The 22,299-nt window shown below is 38.5% G+C and overlaps 1 protein-coding gene across 2 annotated transcripts in view; it reads left to right on the top strand.

Moving 5' to 3' along the window:
• ITCH (itchy E3 ubiquitin protein ligase) overlaps window positions 1-22,299 on the top strand; it is a 67,304-nt gene that overhangs the window by 19,171 nt on the left and 25,834 nt on the right. For both annotated transcript variants that reach the window (XM_040650890.2, XM_040650891.2), the window contains exons 2-9: window positions 7,234-7,324; window positions 9,818-9,956; window positions 11,674-11,798; window positions 13,234-13,371; window positions 15,468-15,510; window positions 18,279-18,448; window positions 19,752-19,986; window positions 21,318-21,413. In XM_040650890.2, coding sequence (XP_040506824.1) covers window positions 7,255-7,324; window positions 9,818-9,956; window positions 11,674-11,798; window positions 13,234-13,371; window positions 15,468-15,510; window positions 18,279-18,448; window positions 19,752-19,986; window positions 21,318-21,413 — 1,016 coding nt within the window. In that variant the 5' untranslated portion in view covers window positions 7,234-7,254. The remainder of the gene's footprint in view (window positions 1-7,233; window positions 7,325-9,817; window positions 9,957-11,673; window positions 11,799-13,233; window positions 13,372-15,467; window positions 15,511-18,278; window positions 18,449-19,751; window positions 19,987-21,317; window positions 21,414-22,299) is intronic.

Genomic DNA, 22,299 nt, shown 5'->3' with positions numbered 1-22,299 from the left:
TAAATATTATTTCGTCATAAATTTTATGTTATTTTGTAATGAGAGTAACAGGCTTGCTCTGAATATCTGTAACAAAATTCTAGGATTTCTCATGTTTTTATGCCTGATGTTGGTTTAGCATCTGTATTTTAAATTTCAACAGGCACATTGTGGCAGGAACATACTTCTGATTTTATTGCATTTTCAGTGAATTGGTGTAGTGCTGCTAACATGCCGTAATCATATCACAGGATGTTTGGAATCTTGAATGGAAGGAACCTTAAGGCCCCTCCAGTTCCAATCCCTTCCATGGGCTGTTTGCCACCCACCTAACCAGGCTGCCCAGGGCCTCATTCAGCCTGCCTTTGTCACCTCCAGGGGTGGAGCAATCTGGTATTGTGCCCTGTTGTACCTCAGTAGGTTCTCACAGGCCCACTTCTCAAACCTGTCCAGGTCCCTTTGGATTGCATCTCTTCCTTTTATTGTGTCAACTGCACGACTTAGCTTGATGTCATCAGCAGACTTGCTGAGGGTGCACTCAATCCCACTGTATAGGTCATTGATAAAGATGTTGAGGACTACTGGTCCCATGTCAGAACCCTGGGGAGCACCTTGCATGGTGGACCTCCAGCTGGACATAGTGCCGCTGACCACAACTCAGCAGTCGAAGAGTTAAGAGTCTCGGGGAAATAAACTGTTTGTCCAGTCCTTGTTTCCTGTCCTTTTGTTACAATGAGATCCCACGTTGAGATTGTTTCATCTCTCAGAAGGAAATAGAAGCAACTGTTCTACCACCAACTTCAAGATGTCCTATAATTTATTGACAGTAACAAGGTTCCCCCAGAGCCTCCTCTTCAACAGGAAGACCCCTTTTTAGCAGAGATGCTCCTGTCCTTTTTGTAGCTTGGTTGCCATCCACTGGGCTATCTCCAGTGTGTCCGGGTCTCTGTTGTACTGGGAAGCCCAAACCTCAACATTGGCCTCACCAGAGCTGAGCAGAGGGGAATGGGATGATGACCTCCAGCTGCTGGCAACGCTTCTCCTAAGGCAGTTTGAGGAGAAGTGATTGTCAGTGAGATCTGAGGCAGAAGAGTTGTGGAGTCCCTCGACTGTCCCAGGTGAGACCAGGCTACCTGCAAAGAAGTGGGGTCTGGTGCAGTGCCACATGTGGTCTCCAGCACCCATCTACTCTTGTCAGACCCAGCTCGGCCATTCCACATCCTCAGTGTCTTGCAGTGACTGAACGTGGCTGCTCTTGTTGTGCTCCTACTGCCAGAAGAAATTGCCCACTCTCTGGTGGGGAGGGCCAGGAGGGGCTGTGCTTCATGTGCCTGGGTGAGATGCTCCAGGACCAATAGGGTCGTGTTCTTTCCCACTTCTGCCTGATCTACTGGAATACAGGCCAAGTTTGGTTCCATTTCTGCCTTGACTTTCCTGATACCATCTCTGTGTATCCAGACGGCATCCTTGTGCTCTGCCCAGCACACCTCCCTGCTTCCACTGCCTGTGCATTTCTTTCTTACCCCTCACTTTGAGCAGTGTGTCCCTGCTCAGCCTGGTTTCCTGCCTCCTCTGCTTGATTCCTTACGCTGGGGGATGGAGAGCTCTTGTGTTCTCAGGCAGGCGTCCTTAAGAGATGCCAGCTCTGCTCTTTTCCTTTTTCCCTACGGACAGCTTCCCTGGAGATCTCACCAGTATTGCCTTAAACAGCCAAAACTAGCTCTTCTGAAGCTCAGAGCCCTGATGTTCCTTTTTGCTAGGTCCACATTCCTCAAGAACTCCACCAGGCTGTGCGCACTGCAGCCCAGACCAACTCCTAATCTGAACCTCTTTGCTGAGCTTATCTGAACTGGTGAGCACCAGGGCTGTCACACTTCTCAGGTTGGTTTGTTTGATGGCCAAGGGAGCTAAGCTGTGTTCTGCTGTTAAAACTCTCTTTGTTTCCATTCCTTATATAAATATTCCGTGATGCAAACCTCAAAATTGCTTCCTTTTCCAACCTGCACTCAGCACTGTTATAATCTCTGTGTTTTTCCTCCTAGTTGACTACTCAGCATTTTCTTTCTGTATGTCATCTTGTTTAGGCGTTAACTTACCATGTCCTTAGGACTTATTTTAAGGAAAAACCAAGAAAAATGTGAAACAAAAACAGCTTTGTGAAACCACTTTTTGAAACTTGAAATTTTCAAATGTCTACAAAGTTGCAAAGCAAGAAGTTGCCAAACTTGCTGGTTTTGCTTAGCCTTACTGGATAATTATAAGTAACATTTGAGAGAAAAGAACCTTTCTGCCCTATGACAGCCTACAGTTAAATAGAGGTTTCAGCCTTTTAGGGGAAAGGGAGGAAGTGTGTATTAATTCCTTACACGGAGCAAATGCCCAATATTGACACAAACACATGACTTTGAATTGTCTCTGAAATACAGGTCTTCTCTCTTACAGGTATGTAACTCATGTGCCCATTGTTTAAAAGAAAACATACAGAAAAGAAACAAAGCACAGCTGACATAAAAGCGGCATGCTTTATATACAGTTTTCTTAATTAAATTAACTTCTAATAGCTGAGACTTTTCTGAAATCTTATATTCCTGTGTATGCAGGTTTTCAACACCCATTGTTGTTAACATCAGTATGTTAAAGAAACGTTTTCTTTATTGCAGACTTTTTGACTGGATTGTGGAAATAGCAAATTCACTTTGAGTCATTTCACCTCTGAAATGTAGAGCAGTCTGTGTTGTCAAAAGTAGTTCCTAAACAAATGTAAGTCTTCCAGCAGCAGCCTGCAGTTATTTCAGTTTTTTTAATTATAATGAGTGTGTGCCTACATATTTTCAAAGCTATGCCTGTAATAGTCACAAGATTTCATTCTCACCTAATTGTCTTTTGTACTTTCAAATGAATGTGAAATAAAATTACCTTTTAATGCAAGTCTATCCTTAAATAATCCCATCCATGAGTGAAGGTCCCACAGTAACCCTCTGAAGAGCTTTCTAGCCTTTGCTAGCTTTTCTTCTGCTATTTATACCCACTGGGTATACCCTGCAGGATAAGAAACCCATTCTTATTTCTTTCCTTGCTTTGCTTCAACCACGAACTCAATGCTGCTTTTCTTTCTACTCTTTCTCATGATTTGTTAAAAGAAAAATAAGGCCCTGCTCGCCTCCCATCTATTTTCTGAATGTGTTGGTAGTGTCTGGGCTGCGTCCCTCTAGGATTTCTTCCTTTTCTTCTGCACCACTCACATGAAGGCAAAAAAGTTCAGTGATGAACTTTCCTGGTGTGGATTAAAACACCACTGAGGATGATGCAATTTCCCCCAAGAGCACGCCGTGCTATAGGGGAGGCTTTGGAGAAAGCACTGTGGTTAGGGTGGAAATTCAAAGAACAGAGTCCCAGAAGCATGTGAGGTCCAAACATCTGACTGCAAAGTGGGTTTGTTCTAAGCCATGCTAGTACCGACCTGTCTGAGCACACACAGTGAGAGATGGCCTTCTGCAGCTGAACATAACTGCAGTTTGTCTTGCTAGGATGCTGTGAAATGTACAGTAAGTGTTCCTGCTGTTTGTATGTGGTAGTAGTTGTCCATGACATTTATTGCTGTTTTTCTCCAATGTTTTCTTTTTACCATGAGATAAATGAACTCTGAGTGTGTGCTTTTTTTTTTTTTTTTTTTTTTTTTTTTTTTTTTTTGCTGCTCTCCAAATTGGAGACAATGCACTTTTACATTGAGCATTGGAAGCATTAAGTAGTTATTAACCTGATAAAAACCTAATTAAATCTGGCTTGAATCCTAACATTAGATTTCATTTTGTTATGAAGTGTGTCAGTGGAGTGCATTAGGAGCAGATCACTGTGCAGAGCAGCAAGGTGAGATGGCTGCAGGGAGGGATGAGGGCAGATTAGCTCCTGGCTGGAGGGGTTATAGGTCAGGGCTGGGAGGAAACTACAGCTCTGTGTTCTCTGGGTACAGGCACTGCTTGTCAGATCCTGGTTGTGTTCTTTTCTTCATGTCACCAACCATATTCCAGCCAGCTCGTTCTTCTGAAGGGGAAATGTAAACTTCTGAAGTGAGTGTTGGCCGATGCATCTAATGCTGTGCTCACTGCAAGCCTTCTTCAAACAATAACAATTCCCAATTCATTGTGTATGTGCATGCACAAAAGAAACATGATGAAAGCTGTCTTTCATCTCTTTGAATACAGCAGAAAATTCTGGGCTGCTTAAAATTGAATTTTGTCAGATGGTTTAAAATCAACAGGCGCATACACAGTTCAGTGCAGCTGGGACCAGTGCAGCATAAGCTATCCAATGATCTACACCTTACTGTAGCATGTTGCAAAAATAAATGTGTCTGGGAGGATCCGTGTAGCCATCAAAGTGATTCGGACGAGCATTTCAGTGATTACTTATACTGACAGAAAATACTAATTCCCTGTTATGTGATACTTAATCTTTTCATTTACTAAATAATTTGGGTAGGTGTGTTCATCTCTTATGGAAGTGAAGCTTATGTGATTGTGCTCTTTAATGCCTGCTGCCTGCCTTCCTTCTCTGTGTCGCAGCTTTTAAGCCTCTCAACAAATGTTAGCAAATTTCAAGTTCTGGCAGACTTCTTGGAAATGGCGATCTGCATCTAGGTGAGAAATTGGCAACATGAGCTTATTGTAATGTAAGAAAAAATAAAAACAAATCAAGATATTTATGAAGACACAATTTCTTACTGCACAGAAAAGGCTTGAATAGACATTCTCAAATTGGCTAGAATATTATTTTCAACTTGTGGAAATACTTGGGTTCAATATCTTGAATGTTATTTTTGTTTATTAACTGATGATTTATAACACCATTTGGAAGCAGTTGCTGTATTCCCTTCCACAGGCAGAGGGTCCAAAGTGCAGGGCAGTCACAGTGCTTGTTGGCAGCCGTTATTTCATGCCTGCCTGCCCACTCACATCCAGGTACTTTAATAGACACATTCCCTTCTTTCAGAACCCTCAGTACTGTCCCTGTTGTAATAAAACAAAATGAAAATAGTTTTATAATTATTCAATACTGTAGTTTTTATTTAGTGGTTGTGTTTGTATATCTCCCTAGGCTGGTTTTCATGCTAAAAGTTTGTGCACTTTCCATGAAAAAGTTGCTGCTCATACAGTAGTTTCTTGACTAATGGATTCTAGATTGTGTGCCTCATTGGTACATAAACAATTAGATAAGATTCTTCAGCTTGATTGTTTGAACAGTAGTTAGGAACTTTATGGCAGTTGAGAGTACTAAGCTCTGTATAACATGGTTTCTTATTCTTAGAAATACTGACAGGCAGTAGGCTCTTGAAATGTGACTTGAGCTGATCAGTAAGACCTGCAGGTTGGACTGTGTAAGTGCCAGTATGTGCATGTGGTAACTCAGATGGATTCAGGTGTGTGCAGGATGGTCATTTCTGATGGGATTAAGCTGATAGACTTTCTTTCCCTATGTTCTCAGTGAATATTAATACATTAATTTTAATGAGCATATTTTGCAGGCTTAGAATGCTTCTGCTATATGTGCTTACTGTGTGATTCCAAATGTAAATTAATCCTCACCTTAAATAATTGTATTATCTGCAGTGCTATTCTCCAGGTGGAAAACAACAGTTCTGTAAGTTCAGATTCCTTTGGGCTGCTGAGAACAGCTGTGCTGGTCTGGATGCTTCATTCAGCTGCTTTCTTAAAGCACAGAGCTTACCTAGTTTGGCAGAACTCATCACAGGATCAGGCTTAAGAGTTGTCCTCTAAAGTCTTGTGAATTTAGATCATTTCTAAAATGCTTCTCTTAAAAACATTTTCACCCGTGCAAGATTTAGATTTGTGTGGTTTGCGGCCGGAATCTAGTAGGTAAAAGTACTGACGTCCACTGATAATAGGATCTATTTGAGCAAGTTGGTAGTACTCTTTCTGGTGGTTTGGCTAACACCTGTATCTGCAAGCTGTAGCAAGTAAGAACTTTCCATATGGTCACTCTCGAAATACCTCTGTGGAGGTACCAGTTTCGTAGTAATCACAATACATGGACTGTCGCTTTGCACCGCAGCTTCAGAAAAGGAACTTGTGTTACTCAAATGTGGCCTCCTTTCTCAAATTCTGTTTTGCACAGAATGTAGAGAAGGTTTAGACTGCTTGTGGTGATATCATTTGGGAACGCCTTGCGTGTAGTGTTTTGTCCTTCGGATGGAGCCATCAGCACCTTCAGCTAACATTACTTTCCTTGTTGGCAATAGTACTGCATGCAGCAAATGCCCTGATCTGTGCTGCTCATAGTGCTCAGGGACACAGGTCCAGAGGCTGAGAAGAAGTGGGCAGCAGATGGAGCACGGATGGACACGTGGGTGCATGAGTGGTTTTGACCACAGCAGACAGTGAGGAGTTGGCACAGGAAAGGGATGTGGCACAGAGGGGTTGCATTAATAAGTCTGAGCAAGGATATTGGGATACTTCAAAGTAATCTCTATCTGAATACAGCAGCATGCTATTTAATTTGTGTGTAAACATCAAAGCTGTGTGATGTGTATTGGCCCCTATCTCCTTTTCTCCATTCTTGAAAACCAAGTAGAGGGTTGAGTGCGTAAGTTCAAAGAATAGTAGGAATACTGGTTTGCTTTAGTGCCATTTGCAGAGGGTGCTGGGAGGGTCAGGCGAGCACGACTGTGCTGAGAGGGAAGGCTGGGCAAGGGTGTCTCATCCTCTTCCAGGGGCAGTGTTTTCTCTTCAGTGTTTTGGAATTGTCCCAGGCCGTATCCTCAGTCTGACCAAATAGCGAAAAAAGACTTAGAGAAACAGATTTCTCTAAACTTACTTTTTAATTTAATAATTCCTTTCTTCTGTGCTTATGGGTTTGCTTGATAGCTTGTTTGGTCTTTCAGACGGTAATAGCTTCTTACCCCAGGACATAGGACATCAATAAAGGCAACATTTTCAGACAGAAGAGTAAATGCTGCTAAGATAAGAACATTGTTCAGACACAGCTGATGGACAAACTGAAGAGACAAGATCAGAAGACCTTGTTGGTCAGGCTGTGAATGCTTACAGATCATGTTATGATAAAGACTAAGCCCTTAATGAACCATGTTTGGTACTTCAGGAAAGGGAAGGAAAGCAGAAAGAGAATGAGTGTGGCAGTTTTGTTTGCAGCATAATGTATCTACACAGCAAAAAATAGATAAAGTGAAATCATTTATTGTTTTCTGAGAATTCATATGTTGATGCTCTCTTTATCCAGATTCAAGATCCAGCCCATATTATGGCTGGCACTGGATCCAAGTCAGGATTACCTGGTGGGTTGTATATGAAATCACAGCTTCAGATCACTGGTAAGTTGTTTGAAATTATGTATCTTTTCCAATCAAAAACATATAAGGAAAAAATTTCATCTGTTTTTCTCCCAGTAATTAAAGAGTAATTACAGTAGCATGTTGCATTTTGGCAAGCTTTTAGTAGTACAAAGCCCATGAGAAGTTGCAAAATAAAACTGATGGTGTAACATCATGACTTGGCAGAAATATTTAAGATTCTATCAAAATGGTTTTTGAAATTATACTTTTCTGTGTAAGGAGTGAAGAAATGAATAACTACTTTTGAGTAGCGTTAAGTCAGTTGTACAGATCAGTAAGAGAGAACTGGGTGAGTTCCTTTTGAGACGTAACAGTGTAATACAAGACTGCTTTCTGTTGCTAACGCCTGGCACAGAACCAAATCTTAACAATTTCACAGTCTTTTTTTTACCTCTCAAACTACATGAATTTGCACTACTGTTTATTGCATTTGACTTCTTTGTTAAATGTTTTCAGTCGTGATGAGAATGTTACTGTAATTGAGGACCTGTAGTTTGCACAGGAATGGGTTTGTGTCCATGCTTTCCTTTTTGTAGTGCCATACCAACAGAACAACTGCTGAAACTTAACAGGCTTTTCTTCTCTCTGACTGACAAGTTTTACTCAAGTGTGAAAGCTAAAGCCTGAGAATGGAAGATCTGAGGATGTATGCACATGTATTTTTAGAAGCATTAAGGCTAAACTTTGCACCCTCAGTGTTGGGATATGTGCAGAAGTTGTACAAATGAAAAGAATTGTCATAAACAGATGGGAGAACTTCAGACAAAACAGACGATCGGAACTGAAAAAAATGTGCTGCCCCTAGCTGTCACTTTGAGGACACAAGCACAATTTTTCTCAAAGGACTTCAGGACTTGAAGAAAAATCTCTTCTCTACAGATTGATATTGGAGATGAGAGTTGAAGAGGTTTCGAAGACAGTGCATCTTCCCATAGCCAAGGGAAACGTAGCTAAGAATTACATTAGTGATGCCTGTCTGAGGTTTGCTTCATTAAAAGCACATAAAAAGTAAAGAAATGTCTCAGCTTTAGAATGAAGACTATTACGTTTTTTACTTCTTAATTTCTTTCTTGTTCAGCCACAGTCTGCAAAACTTTCTTTTTGTGCAGGCAGACTTTGTCTTCTAGAAAGTTCAGTAAACAGCAGTCCCCATCTGTCTCACCCTTATCTCTCCATTCTGCTATTCTCAGTTGGTTTCAAGTGAACTTTCAGGTTGTCTGGGTAAGTAAGAACCTCAAAAGTAGGCACAGGACTGCTGATTTGTGCTGACTCAAATCAGATCTTGATGTCTTTGAGACAGCTAGTGATGTTGAGGCATGAATTGCTGCAGTATCCAAGTACTGGAGACATCAGGGGAAGGTAATTCTTGGAAACCAATGCCAGCTAACTGAACTAATTTCAATGAGAGCTCCTATAGAGAGAGAGCGCTTCCCTTGGGAGCAGTTCAGAGCAGTTTATACTAAGCTACTTCTCTAAATCTCTAAAGGAGTATCGACTATAAAAGGAATCTAGGTAGATTAGCCATATGGGCTTGAATTAGTCATCTTTTTTTAATCATGTAGTGCAGCTTAAGTAGTGATGAAAATACAGGAGACCAGACTGACATTTGTAGCAACAGAGCAGGGTTCATTGGCCAATTAGAAGCGATCAGGTATTTGTTGTAAGTACCAATTTGTAAGCTTAGTGCTGTCAAACAATCCAAGAACCCTCCTTATCTAAGAGCCAAAGAAATATCAGGGTAGACACACGCAGACTAAATCAAGGCAAAATACTCAGTGTTTGGCAAGACAGGAGTATTGTAGTTGATGTGAATGTTTAAAAAATAAAAATTTCAAGTTTCTGTTGCTGTCCAGATACAAATATAATGAATATTTACTAGCATGAGAAAAGCTATAGAGCTCCAAGTCCCATCCAAGTTTTGCTGTAGAACAGTAGGTAGTTATTAGAACTCCGTATTGGCCTTCAGTTAGATTTTATGTAAGTTTGCTTTGACACAGAAAACTTAACAAAAATTTCCTTCTCTTAAATGTCTTCTCCTCACCAGCAGTGGCACTTTTCCAGGGTTCCTTAGTGAGGAAGATGGATCGTGTTTCAAGTTTTATAAGAAGCAAATGGAATAAAATCTAAGAATGATCCTGGCTGGGGAAAGGGAGCGGGTTAGGGTAGGCTGTACATGATATTTTCTGCTTTCAACAGTGAAGTGCTTTTGGGGATCTAGAACTGTTAATTATCAGTCATAGTGTGTGATGCTGTAGAGGAAGTACTGTTACGTGTTTTTGACTTTTGTGTGAGATGTAACACTGTACAAAATAGCCTGAAATGCAAAAAACATTTGTTTTCCATAGAATGTGTTTTCTCTCTTGAGCATTATTGTCAGCCATCAATGACCTAATACTTGAATACTGAAGTAGCCAGCTGAAAAATATTTGCTGTTGAAATATTCAGTTGATTATAACTTTTCTTTCTTAACAGTTATTTCAGCAAAACTAAAAGAAAAAAACAAGTGGTTTGGACCCAGCCCTTATGTGGAAGTCTCAGTAGATGGACAGTCAAAGAAGACAGAAAAATGCAACAATACAAATAGTCCGAAGTGGAAACAGCATCTTACAGTGTACGTTTGACAGTTTTGTTTCCTAGTTTGAGTTAAACTAATGCTATGCAATTGACTGTGAATTTAAGAGTGGGTTGTGTTTTTATTTTAGACAAGGCATCCTGCATTGCACAGTATAGAGAGATTTGCATAATTTTTGAGGGCTAATATACTACACTCTGACATATGTATTTATAAAGCGATTGCATTATGTCCCATAGAAAAGACATAGTGCTTACAAGGAAATGTATCAATGTATGTAGTGTAAGAATTCTGCCTTCACTGTGTAAGTATTAGGAAAGTGAAGGTGATCTTATGAAGCTGACAGTCCCATTCATGTTTTGATTGTCACATTTAAGTTTAGTTTTTCATGACTGAAAAGTGTAGCTTTGTGTAGCAGTGTCCTGCAGTGTGCTATAGCACTGTTAGTTGGCTGTGTCTTGTCACTTCCCACTTCAGTCACAAGTGCAAAATTGCTGTTGCATTTATATCTACAAAGTACAAAACTAGCATTAGTTTCAAGAAGAAACAGAGTTGGTGTTTGCTTATGCCAGTGTTTGTGTTGTGAGATGATAGGAGGTATAAAGCACTGATATTAAAAAAAGATCTGCAGCTTCCATAACATCTGGTTTTCTTTTAAGAATGTCACGTGGAATGTTGGAATAAACACAGAAGCAGTATATTAAGTGGAGCTACTTATCCTGCAGAGATTGTTTGGCCATGAAGGTCTATACTAATAAACAATAGATGTGAGATGACCTACTGAGAAAACAAAGAATCATTTGCAATGCATTTCCCATAACTGAAGTAATTAAAAATACATAAGTGTTTGAATGTTCCTTACAGAAGAAGAATATCAATATTAAAAGTCATTCTGAAGTTCTTTTTAGTGATTAAAAACCTCACGCACACACACCAAAAAAAAAGTACAAGCAAACGTGTTTGTACAGTGTCAGCAACTCATACTGAGATAAATTTGTTTCTGTCACGAGGCTTCTGAAAACTCAAGGGGACATGAGGGGCATATGAATGTTTTACCTCTAAAGGTGACCTTCAAGGAAAAAGTTTTGAGAGTTTGTTCTTAAATGCAATGTCATCAACTGTTACATGATGTTCTTCTTTCTGCTGTTGTCAGAATACTTCTACGAAGGAAAAAGAAAAGTCTCTCTACGCTTTCAGGCTTTTCTTATCACTGTGAGAACTCCTACATTCTCCAGGGTTTTCCTGCTCTCATACACCATCTGAGCTGTCCTCTTCCTGCAAAGTGCCTAGCCACATTTAGAAATCTAGCAATTAGCACGGTTTGATTAAACTTGTTTTGGAGATAGAGGGGAGACAGTAACTAACTGCTCTCTAAAAAAGATTATTGCGTTGGCATATATTTCTTCTTCAGTAAGGGGCTCTCCCAGTACATAACTGCTAACAGTTTGGGAGTGGGGGGCATCACAGCACAGATATTCTCATGTGCTGTCAGCTTCAGAATGTGGCTCTGCTGGTGGCTTCTCTAGGAGCAGACACTCACGGTCTCTGCCACCAGCAGATAAATGGAACTGCCTGTGTGCTGGGGAGAGATTCCAGCATCGTGGTACTATGACCTTTATCAGCCAAAGGGGGCATTTCACATTGCCACAGTTTGTACTCTGCTTTTTTAATAATCTTTAAGTGACAGTTGCTGTACATTGCTCAGTGCACTCAAAAACAAGTGCCTTTACATTAGTGTTCAACTTCTTCTTTTCAGAATTGTCACTCCTCTAAGTAAATTAACCTTTCGAGTCTGGAGCCATCAAACGTTAAAGTCCGATGTCCTCCTGGGAAGTGCTGCCCTGGATATTCATGAGACTTTGAAATCAAACAGTATGAAACGTAAGTACAAGCTTGAGTGCAGTGTGTAACTCTCTCATGGGTCTTAAGTGTTCCTTTTGTTGCTACAGATTGTATTTCTGAGCATCCTCACAATTTTTTGTTATAATCTTTATTTTCTTATACACAATCTGCCATGGTGTTGTTGGAAGCCTGATGTTTTTCACTTTGCTTTTATTTGCAGGAGTGAAAGTGTAATTAGAGTGGTTCCTTTTACATAGCCAAAAACTGGTATATTTCTGGTGCTAGATGAGAAAATGAGTGAATTTTGTTGATGTTTTAAGTAGTGTTACACGGGTGTACATTGTACTATTTCATGTGTCTTAGAACTAGTTAGCTTTTAGGCAGTATGTACACCTGTGGAGCTTCCAAGTGGCGCATCACATCCATTATTGAATTCATGTTGCTACAGCATACAGTACTGATGTGCTCTCATACTTGTTCTCTGTCTTTTGCTTCCTGACTTTCAGATGTGGTCACTCAAAGTGCAGCATGTTAGTAGCAATGTACTGTGCTTTTCTCATGACAGTGTCACTGTTCTGTTGACTGTAGCTGAAAATTATAACTACATTGCCCTGTATAACAATTGGTGTCATGCTGTATGTTGCTGGATATTGATTCAGGCATGCCTTTTTACAATTGCATTTCAACAAAAAACTGTGATGTACCCAAAAAGCACCTCTGACTTAGGGATGTGATACAGAATCTTCACATTCAAAATGCAAAAATACATGTCACTAGATAAATGTGATATGCTTTACTCTCAAGATAGACTTGATAGCTGTTCTAATGAAGAATGAGATGAATTACATTTTCTATCTGTATGGCAAACAGGTATACAGGTACTGGACCAGAGAGATTATCATGTTACAAAGGAGTAATGAAATAAAGATCTTATCCATGTCCTGGGCTCACAGAAGGGCTCCAAGAGGAACGATCTCCAGATAGAGATCCTTCCTCTTTGGGAGTCAGCCCTTAAATGGGGTCTAGGAGTGACTTTTCTGGTCACTCAGGTGAAATTGCATTCACCTGTGCCCCTGCAGCTGACTCAGCGCCCACCTCAGGTGGTCAATCAGAGGTTCAGGCTGTGTTTCAGCAGCTCCCATACACTATCTATAGGCTGTCAAGGACAAGTATATTAATTACTTAAGAAGTGTGGGCAGAAACCAGGGCCTGCATTTCTCCTATAATGATACACCTTTCTTTAAGCAGCAAAAAGCTTATGCTCTAATTCTCCGTACTTTGTAGAAATAATACGTTTACTGACACCTGGGAATGATTACTTGTACCACTTAAAGTGTAAAAAATTATGCAGAGTGCAAGCTGAAGTTGTATATTTTTTCTTGGTTACTGAGGTCTGTGATTAGCTTTTTAAGCAAGATGTACTCTTTTGTTATATAGTAAAGTAAACCCTGACGTTTTTCTTGTACTTTTTCAGTTGATCAGGTGGTGGTAACGTTGCATCTTCTTGGTGACAGAGAGCCAGCAGAAGTGGTAGGAGATTTGTCTGTCTGTCTAGATGGGATGCAGGTAGATCCTGAGCTCCTGACCAATGGCGAAGCCACAAGTACAAGAAGTAAGTGACTTTCAGTTTAAATGTACAATCTATATAATATCTGGTATACAAAGACTTTTTTTTTTTACTGAATGTTTTAACGCAGTGTTTTAGTAGTGGTAATTAGTGGTTTATTTAACTTGGTGTTTGTAGAGACCAGAACTTTTATGCACTTTTATTTGAGGTGGAGTCATAATCAGCAAAGATTATCAGCATTACTGTAAAGTAAATAAGATCAGCACCTTAGTTTTCTGAACTTTACTTACTTTATCTAGCAGTTAAGAGCTACCATTGTGCCTTACTTTAATGAAAGCCTTTAGCTTCCCTCAGTTTTCATATGACTATAAACAAAAAAAGCAATATAAAATGGATAAATTTAATCTCATAATAATAAGCATTCTGGCTAGGAAACAGCTTTTTATTTAATTTTTGTTAAATATCTAAATTCTTACATAGACTTTGTTGGAGAGGGAGATCCATTCTTTTTTCTGTTTAATTGATATCGTCAGTCTCAGATAACAAGGATAATTTTTAACTGAAAGTCTCAAATAAGTGTGAAGCGTAATTACATTAAAATAAAAGTAAGGCATTTCAGTTCCTTTGACTGAAACAGACAAAGGTGCATATCTGAGGGTGATGCAGTGTGCAGACTAGAACTAGATGGGAGGTGATTTCTGCAGGATCAAACAGGCTATCTGTGGTAGAAACCCTCTGGATGCTTAGTTGGCTTGTGCCAGAAAGGTGTTTTTGTTTTTTGAGAGACTAAGTGAAGTCAATTCCATCCAAATATATAACTGTGTTAAAAAGATTTGATCATGTGGTCTGATAGAGTGTGATTTTGTTGTTTTATTTTTCTTTTTCTAAAGAAAGCTGAAATACTGTGAGGCTTGTAGAGCAGGGCTGAGGTGTTCTGGTAGAAGCTCCTAGTGACAGTAACAAATTCCCTCAGGTACAATTCTTGGGAGAAGTAAAAGCACAGTTGGAAACCATTTCCTTAAATTCACCTACTGAGAAAAACATGCTAGTAAGTAGGAAAAGTCATGCAGATAGTGGAACTGAGTACAGTCTTGTGCTGCGGAGTACAGGGTGAGTGTTTAAAAAGCAGTTCGGCAGAGGGTCCCAAGATAGATGATGAGGTGTCTGGAGCAGATGAGAAAAGAGATAAATCTTGAAAAGATTCAGTGTAACATGTTCTACAGTCTGAAGGCACTGTGACTGGTGGTGCGCTGTTGCCTGACTAGCCTTTTAAGCTAAGTTTCTGTTTCTGGAATTAGAATAACTTCCTTGAATGGCACGTCATGTTAAGAGTTTACATCCAACTTTTTGCCTTACATCTGTAGTTAGTTCCCATCAGAGCTGATAATTGATTTCCTTGTTAATGGCATTTGTTTAATTCAATGGAATGAAATATTTGTGCTATCAATGTGAGTGAGCGTTTCATTGTTGCATATTCAAGTATTGCAAGTGCTGGCACAAAAGGCAAATATTTGTAAGGTAGCTGAATAAGCAGTTGAAAAACGTTTGCAGATCTAAGCTGAACCGCTATAATTCTTTTTGGAGAGCAGCCAAATTTGGAACTGCTCCACTGCCCTTATGCTACATTGTGTATAGAGAAAGGGAACCGTCCAGGTCAGAGAGACCAGTTCTCAAGCAAACCCCTGCAGCTATTTGCTTAGCCAGCCAGAGAGGATTTCAGAAGAACTTGTTGTCTACCTGCTCTGCCTGCCCTCAGAACGGGGTTGAAAATATGGAAAGTGAGCTCCACTTGAAAAATAGAGATGAGTGCTTGATACTGCTGACAGAGACAGAGACAGTTACTGAACTGTGTGCCTTTGGCAATATTCATGCGGCTGGATAAGGTAGTGTTATATCTTCCGTAAGGTGAACATGTTACTGCTTTTGCACTTTGTGGCAGCAGTGCTTTAAGAAAATGCACACACATACATAGGTGTGAAATGTGTAGAGTCTTAAAATAAGACAGTAGATCAGCAGCATGTAAGTGTACAGCCTCTACATTTGAGAGAAATCTGGGCTTTACAGACTTCTGGTTTCGGTGCTTGGAAGTGATTCCAAATGTTGCTCATTCTGCTGCTGTCCTTTTATTTCTGGTACTTAAGGTCCTACGCAGAGTGACAGCTCCAAAGCAAGAAATGACGCTCGGTAAGACTTCTTCCCCTCATTTTTTGTACTTAATGTTTGCATTTCTGAATGAGGAACTGTATGGTTTACAAACACAATGACTGAATAATTTGTTCAGATCTGAGCATATCCTTAAAAAAATTATACTACTGTACATTCAAATATTTAATTGTCTTTAAAAACAAGATAATTGAAACTTTATTTAACATAACTAGCAATAGGAATCTTTTTCCAAAATTAAGCAAAACTGTATTATACAAGCTCAATATATTGTGAGAGCACTGGCTTTGAATTCAGTAACTTACTCTGCAGATTTTTCTTTCTTTATCTGCTTCATTTAAAATGTTGTAAAACTGTGCATGGCCTGTCGGTCTTTGGCATCAGAACAGGTGCTTGGATTTGGCTGAGTCCATCAGCACATATAGTTGGCATGTTTTACAATTACTCACCAGTTCTGAGCCATAGCTGAAGAGGGTGCATAGAAAGATTTAGGCTCAGTTAATCTTCACTGAGCAATTAAGTGTGGTGTTGTGACATGCATATATATCCTACTGTCTCTGTTGTGAGGACAGCACTTCATTAGAGTGTTAACACTGATGAGACCAGTAATGTTTGGATGCCACAGCTGCTTGCTTTGTAAATTTCTGCCTTAAAGAGGACTGAAGTAAGCCTGATGTTGTATTGGCTGTCATACATCAATATACATTCCTAGTTCAAAAATTATGAGCCTCTTCACATACATTATTCTCAGATTTATGGCTCTTTTGAAAATGCTTGAGTTCAGTGCAGATTTTCAGTATCATGGGCAAATTCTGTTCTGTTTTGAGGACACATGGCTGAATCTATTAACTTGACTGTCCCCACTGTGAGGAACTATTTCAGGGAGCATAGCAGCAGTAGACGTTTTTCTCAACGAAAACTAGCAAGCTGCAGTTTAGAGCTGGTCTAAAAAGGAGTTGCCTCACTCCAAAGTACAGAGTACTTCTAACGTGTGCTGAGTGCAGCTTCCATTCTCGAGACAAGGAAAAAAATAAAAATCCAAAAATAAAAAGATTTATTTGAGATTTCCCAGTGATAAAACAGATTGCATAAAAATAATCTTTAAAGAAGTCCCACTGATACATAAACACCGCATGCTTTTTACACTTCTGTTTCACAGCATGGAGGTATCAGAACTATGTTATGCTTTAAGAAGATACCAAAAGATAACAGTTGCAGTGTTTTAAGATTGATTTGGGATTATGTCCCATACAACTTAGAGGGATAAAAGTGACTATATTTAACCTGCATTGAGCACCAAGCCACTTCAATTAGTTTCCAGTACTACAAGTATTTGAAGTATTTGTACAATATGCAGCAGTCTCAGATGAGATCTGGAATAGCTAAGTTAATCTGTAAGAAAGCAGGAGAACATACACCTCACTTAGTTGAGTAGTCTAGAGTCTTCTCATAGAAGCTTAATGTAGTTCTGTTTACTTTTTTTTTGCTCAGAAAAATGCTTCCCTGCTTGGGTATGAAATGCCTGTGTTTGTAAGAGTATAATAATAGTAATAAGAACTTGTGTGGTTTTAGTACCATCTAATAGGACTTTTGGTAGTCCTGAAGGATACATTTTAAGGATCATGTAAGTGATTTGGAACATGTCTAGCAGCACTTATTGCTGAGTGTATAATTACATTTCATGCACTGTTGTCTTAAAATGCCTGATCTAAGTACTACACATAAGATAAAAGTCTATACTTTTCACAGTAAAATTCAAACAGAAACAGTATACTTTCTAGGACCAAGGGAAAGCTAGGCTATAGTTCTTGCAAACTTCACATCCCTAATGATTTGTACGTTCTGGTCATTTACTTTAGGGTTGTTGTAGTGGATATAAATTGTCATGTGTACCACACCTAGTATAGAGCAAAGGTGCATTTGACATTGATGTTGAGGTCAGACATATGTGATTCTACTTGATCCCTTATGCCTTATGGTTTAACTAGGCCTACCTACTACCTACTGTGCATTTATAAGAATGTAATTTTAAAGGCATTGGTCTGAAATTAAACCTGTGTTTTTATTACTTATAGCCTCTGTATTTGACCTGCCAATGCACTAGATTAACAAAATGCTTTACACATCAAGTGTAGATGCATTTAACTCTGCTCAGTGGGGTACAAATGTATCAGGTTAATAGATTGCTAGGTGTAACTGAACAGTACAGAATGAATGAAGACAGCTATTACAAGTTAAGTGCTTGAAAAGTTGAGATGCCATTTATTAATTCATAGCTCCTCATCAAAATTTTAATGCTTAGTCCTAAACTCTCTATCAGTATCCAGAACTGAGCTTAGGGGGAAAATCTATGTGCGTAGTTAATTTTTCTAAAAGTTTTCAAGCATTCTATTTGTTCTGAACATATGCTTACCCCGTGGAGCCAATGCATACAGGCTGTTCTCCGGTCTTAATCAGCTTCCCATCTCATTAGAGACTAGTGGCATTCATGAGAAGAAATAGTAGAGCACCAAAATGCAGAGGGCCTGAAGGCAGGTGTATTGAATTGGATAATGAAAAAGGAGATTTCAACAGCGGATGTGTGTACATCTGTTTCACTACCTTTTCTTCAGCTGAGGTCTTGTATGCCTCGGGGTAAATTCTCAGTGTTTATAAAAATACGTAGTTTTTTAATCATGAATGTAAAAATCTTATCTAGCCATAATTATTACATTCTCCTTTATTTTATAAAGCTTGTTGTCATCCATACACTCTTAATACAGTTCTCCTTTTTGTCTTTTCCTACAAAGGACTAACTCAAATGGCCTTGAAAGCTCCGAAGATGCTGCTCCAAGTGAAAACAAGAGCGTTAATGGCAGTGATTCTCCACTACTCACAAATGGAAGCTGCAAACCTGCTAGACCTCCCAGGCCTTCTAGACCACCTCCACCCACACCCCGCAGACCCGCATCAGTAGCTGGTATGTATTCTAAGGCCAGACAGCCACTTCAAAGCTATTAGCAAGCTGTACACTCTTAAAATGAACATAATGATTTCTGATGCGTGTTTTTAACTACAATTTTTTTTATGGTAAATTCTTGGGTATATAATTCCTATTTTAACAGTTTGCATTCAATATCATTGTCCCTCTTATGAGTAATTTCTTGTTTCCATGATTGATAAGTGATGACTGTAGTGATACTGCTAAATATATTGGAGCTGCTTCCAGAAGAACATGAGTGAGTGTGACTGTTGCATTCAGTTAATTTTAATGAGACCCATGAACAAATCCGCTGAAGGACTTACAGAACTGTCTCATGTAAATAACTCTGGGGTTTGAAAGTCCAGTGATTTCTTTCTATAGTTCTGGTTAAATTCTTTGAAACAGCAGCACTTCAAACATTGATTGCACGAAAACAAATGTTTTTTAGTCTATCTTATAATTTAAAAACTTCAAAATTTTAAGACAATGATAGATGTTTTCAGGTTAACTCCTCCACATGCATACACTACCATCTGTTTTGGCGAACTCATTGTCATAGTTGATAAATACTGAGGCTGGATGGAAAACTAGGCTGCAGTAATTATTTTCAAAGATAAAGGCAGTGTAGTTTAGTAATAAGAGTTGTGTATAGTTCTTAATACTGCCTACCAAATGGCCTGCATAGGAAAAAAATCTGAAAGCGTTTGAAGGATGCATGTATTCTTCCTTCTGCACCCTTAACTTTTCCACGTTGTGTCAAATCTCTTCTTGAAAATGTTATGCATGCTATCTCTTAAATTATTGCAAATAGTAAATGGGAAATCCATCATTGCAAGCAAGTAGCTTTTTCTTTATAATCATCTAGCGTTTACAGAATGCAGCCAAGTTGCTTTGGTAAATAACATTTCTTTGTAATATCAAAGCTGTGCAGCTGAAAGCAGTTCTTGGATTAAAGCATTTTTACAGAGTGCAACCAAGTTGCTTTTTTTTTCTTTTTTTTCTTTTTTTTTCTTTTTTTCTTTTTTTTTTCTTTTTTTTTCTTTTTTTTTTCTTTTTTTTTCTTTTTTTTCTTTTTTTTCTTTTTTTTTTCTTTTTTTTTCTTTTTTTTTTCTTTTTTTTTTCTTTTTTTTCTTTTTTTGTTTTTGTGTGGAGTAGAAAACGTGGCTGTATGTGTGCACTTCAAACTACCACCTTTTGCATGTTTACTTTTGTGACTTACAAATTCTGAAATAGGTTACCAATAATGAGAGAAATACCAATTAAAGATTTTTTTTTCCTTCTGATATGTCTGGCATCATAGGAAGTGTAAATGGTTCTCCATCCACATCCACAGAGAATGATGGGGCCAGTGCAGGTTCACTGGCAGGTGCAACTGCAAATACATCTTCAGAACCGAGCCCTGAGGGGGCAACAGCAGCAACAACAGCTCCTGCAACTGCTGCACTCACCACACCTCCAGTATCAAGACAAGTCCAGCCAGTAAATCCTCCAACTCAGGCACTAACTACAGTCAGTCAAGGTCCTCTTCCACCTGGGTATGAGTTTAATTAATTTTTTGCTGACTTTTCTGTTTCCTTATTTTAAGCATACCAAAATACGTGTAACGTCTGTCTTTTGCTGCATAACAAAAATTCCCAAAAGCTTTTAAAATGAAGGTTTTCTAAACTGTTTGACCTACTAGACCTTCAAGTGTGTGTGTATAAATATATATATTTATACGCATTTTATTATATATAATATATATATAATTAAACCATAAATAAAATATAAAAAATATAAAAATACTGATTAAATCATACATATAGACCATATATATATATATATATGTATATATATATATATATATATATATGGTTTAATCAAGAAGGAATTAAATTTTAAGTAGTTTTGATGCTCGTCATAAACTGCTAAGTCAATGAAACAGAGATTTTAAATAGTGAGACAACTTGCTGTCTTCAAATTAGAATGAAGTCAAGTAGTAAAAAACTGGTATAAATAAGTAGAAGGAAAGTTACTGTTGCAGGACATTAAATTCTGGAGTTCAAGCATTGCACCTCCTGAGAGCCATGTGGGCACCATTTCATACCATGTAGAATATGTCAGATGATTGGTCTCTTGCTTCAAAGATATCATTTAGGTTCTTAAATTTTTCTTTAAAAAAATAGAAATGTTTCTGTACTCCGAGTGAGGGAAAACAAAAGTCTACTAATGTGAGTGGTATAATAGGTGAATTATTACCTGCTTTAATTTGCCTGCAGTTAAAGTAATAGACGGTAGAAGCTTGGATTACCATGCTTACAGGATAACTGTGAAAGCAATTTTGAAAATGTCAGTTGTTGCTTTACCATTTTTATTTCATTAGAAATGGCAAATTACTGAGCGTTTCCCTCCATGTTACATTTGGTACACATACAGGAGTAAGTCAGCATCCCAAATGCTGCATATTCAGAAAATACAACTTCAGTGCCCTTATGATGAACTGCTTATATATGATGTGTGCAACGTTTGCATAATTTGGAGATTAAATGAGTATTATTCTAATATCTCCATAATGTATGGATTATGCTCCACACATAATTCTGCTCAACACATTACTGATCTGTTTGATATTGAATACAAAACTTTGCTTCATTGCTTGCTAAGACAGCATTCACACGCATGAATTTTAGCTGTAGTTTATCAGAACCTGAAGGTGGTTAAACAGAAAATTAAAAAAAAAAATGTTGTTCTAAATGCTTTAAGTGTTTTACTAAGATAATCATTTTACAAAAGGGAGTGTTTCTCATCTTTTACTGTATGCTTCATACTGATGAGTGGCTGGAGTAATTCCACCTTGAGATAGATAAAAGTGTTGTTTTATTTTCAGTTGGGAGCAAAGAGTAGACCAACATGGTCGAGTATATTACGTAGATCATGTTGAAAAAAGAACAACGTGGGATCGACCAGAGCCTCTTCCTCCAAGGTAAGCCATGTAAAGGTACCTGATTGCCTTGGATATGCCTGGACTGGGTGTATCTAAAACTGACTATCAATTTAATACAGCTGGAAAGCACATTTGTAAATTACAACGTGAACAAGTGCAAACAATTTATCCAGTTTGTTTCTGAAGAGTTCTACAGTATGGAAAAGAGTTGAATGTCAAAGATAATAAAATTGAGATTTCTTGTCAGAAGAATAAGCAAGTAGATGTATGCTGATAAATGGGTGAAAACAGTAGGCACCCTTGACTGTATAAGATGATCACAACCATAGAAGGGTCTTTTGTAATTAAGAAAACTACTAGCCTGAGCTCGAATGCCCTTGGTTGCCTATTTATCCTGAGGTTATTGTTTACAGTCCTTTGATCTTGTCTTAGGATTCCCAGCTGTTAAATTACTATGTTCTTATAAAGAATCTTTAGTTTTTAGGTGTTTCCAGCTGTTAGAACAGCCAGTGATGTTACACTTTGTGGAGGTGGTATTCCCATTTGTTATTCTTTTTCTTTTTTTTTTTATACTAAAAGGAACACACAGTTGTTCTATTGCAATTCATTCACGCTGAAGTGATTCACATGTTAGAGAATTACAACGTAAAAGCACACGGGACAGTAAAGAGAATTGATTTTAAGGAACAAATCAAGCTGGCATAGAGTAAAGGGAACGTAACTGTTGTATTCAGTTTTTGTTTGTTTATTTGTTTTAATTCTGAGAGGATTTGCTACTGTATTACTAAAACTTACTCAAAAGTGTAGTGGTTTTATTCAAATTTGGGGATTGGAACCAGATGGTCTTTAAGGTCCCTTCCAAACCAGTCCATTCTATGAAATTTTGTAAATAGTGTTGATGTTGGGGAACTGAAATATTGAGAGG

Source organism: Gallus gallus, chromosome 20 (genome assembly GCF_016699485.2).
Source record: "Gallus gallus isolate bGalGal1 chromosome 20, bGalGal1.mat.broiler.GRCg7b, whole genome shotgun sequence".
Taxonomy (NCBI): domain Eukaryota; kingdom Metazoa; phylum Chordata; class Aves; order Galliformes; family Phasianidae; genus Gallus; species Gallus gallus.
The sequence above is the reverse complement of the archived record's forward strand: the minus strand, read 5'-3'. Positions and strand labels throughout refer to the sequence as shown.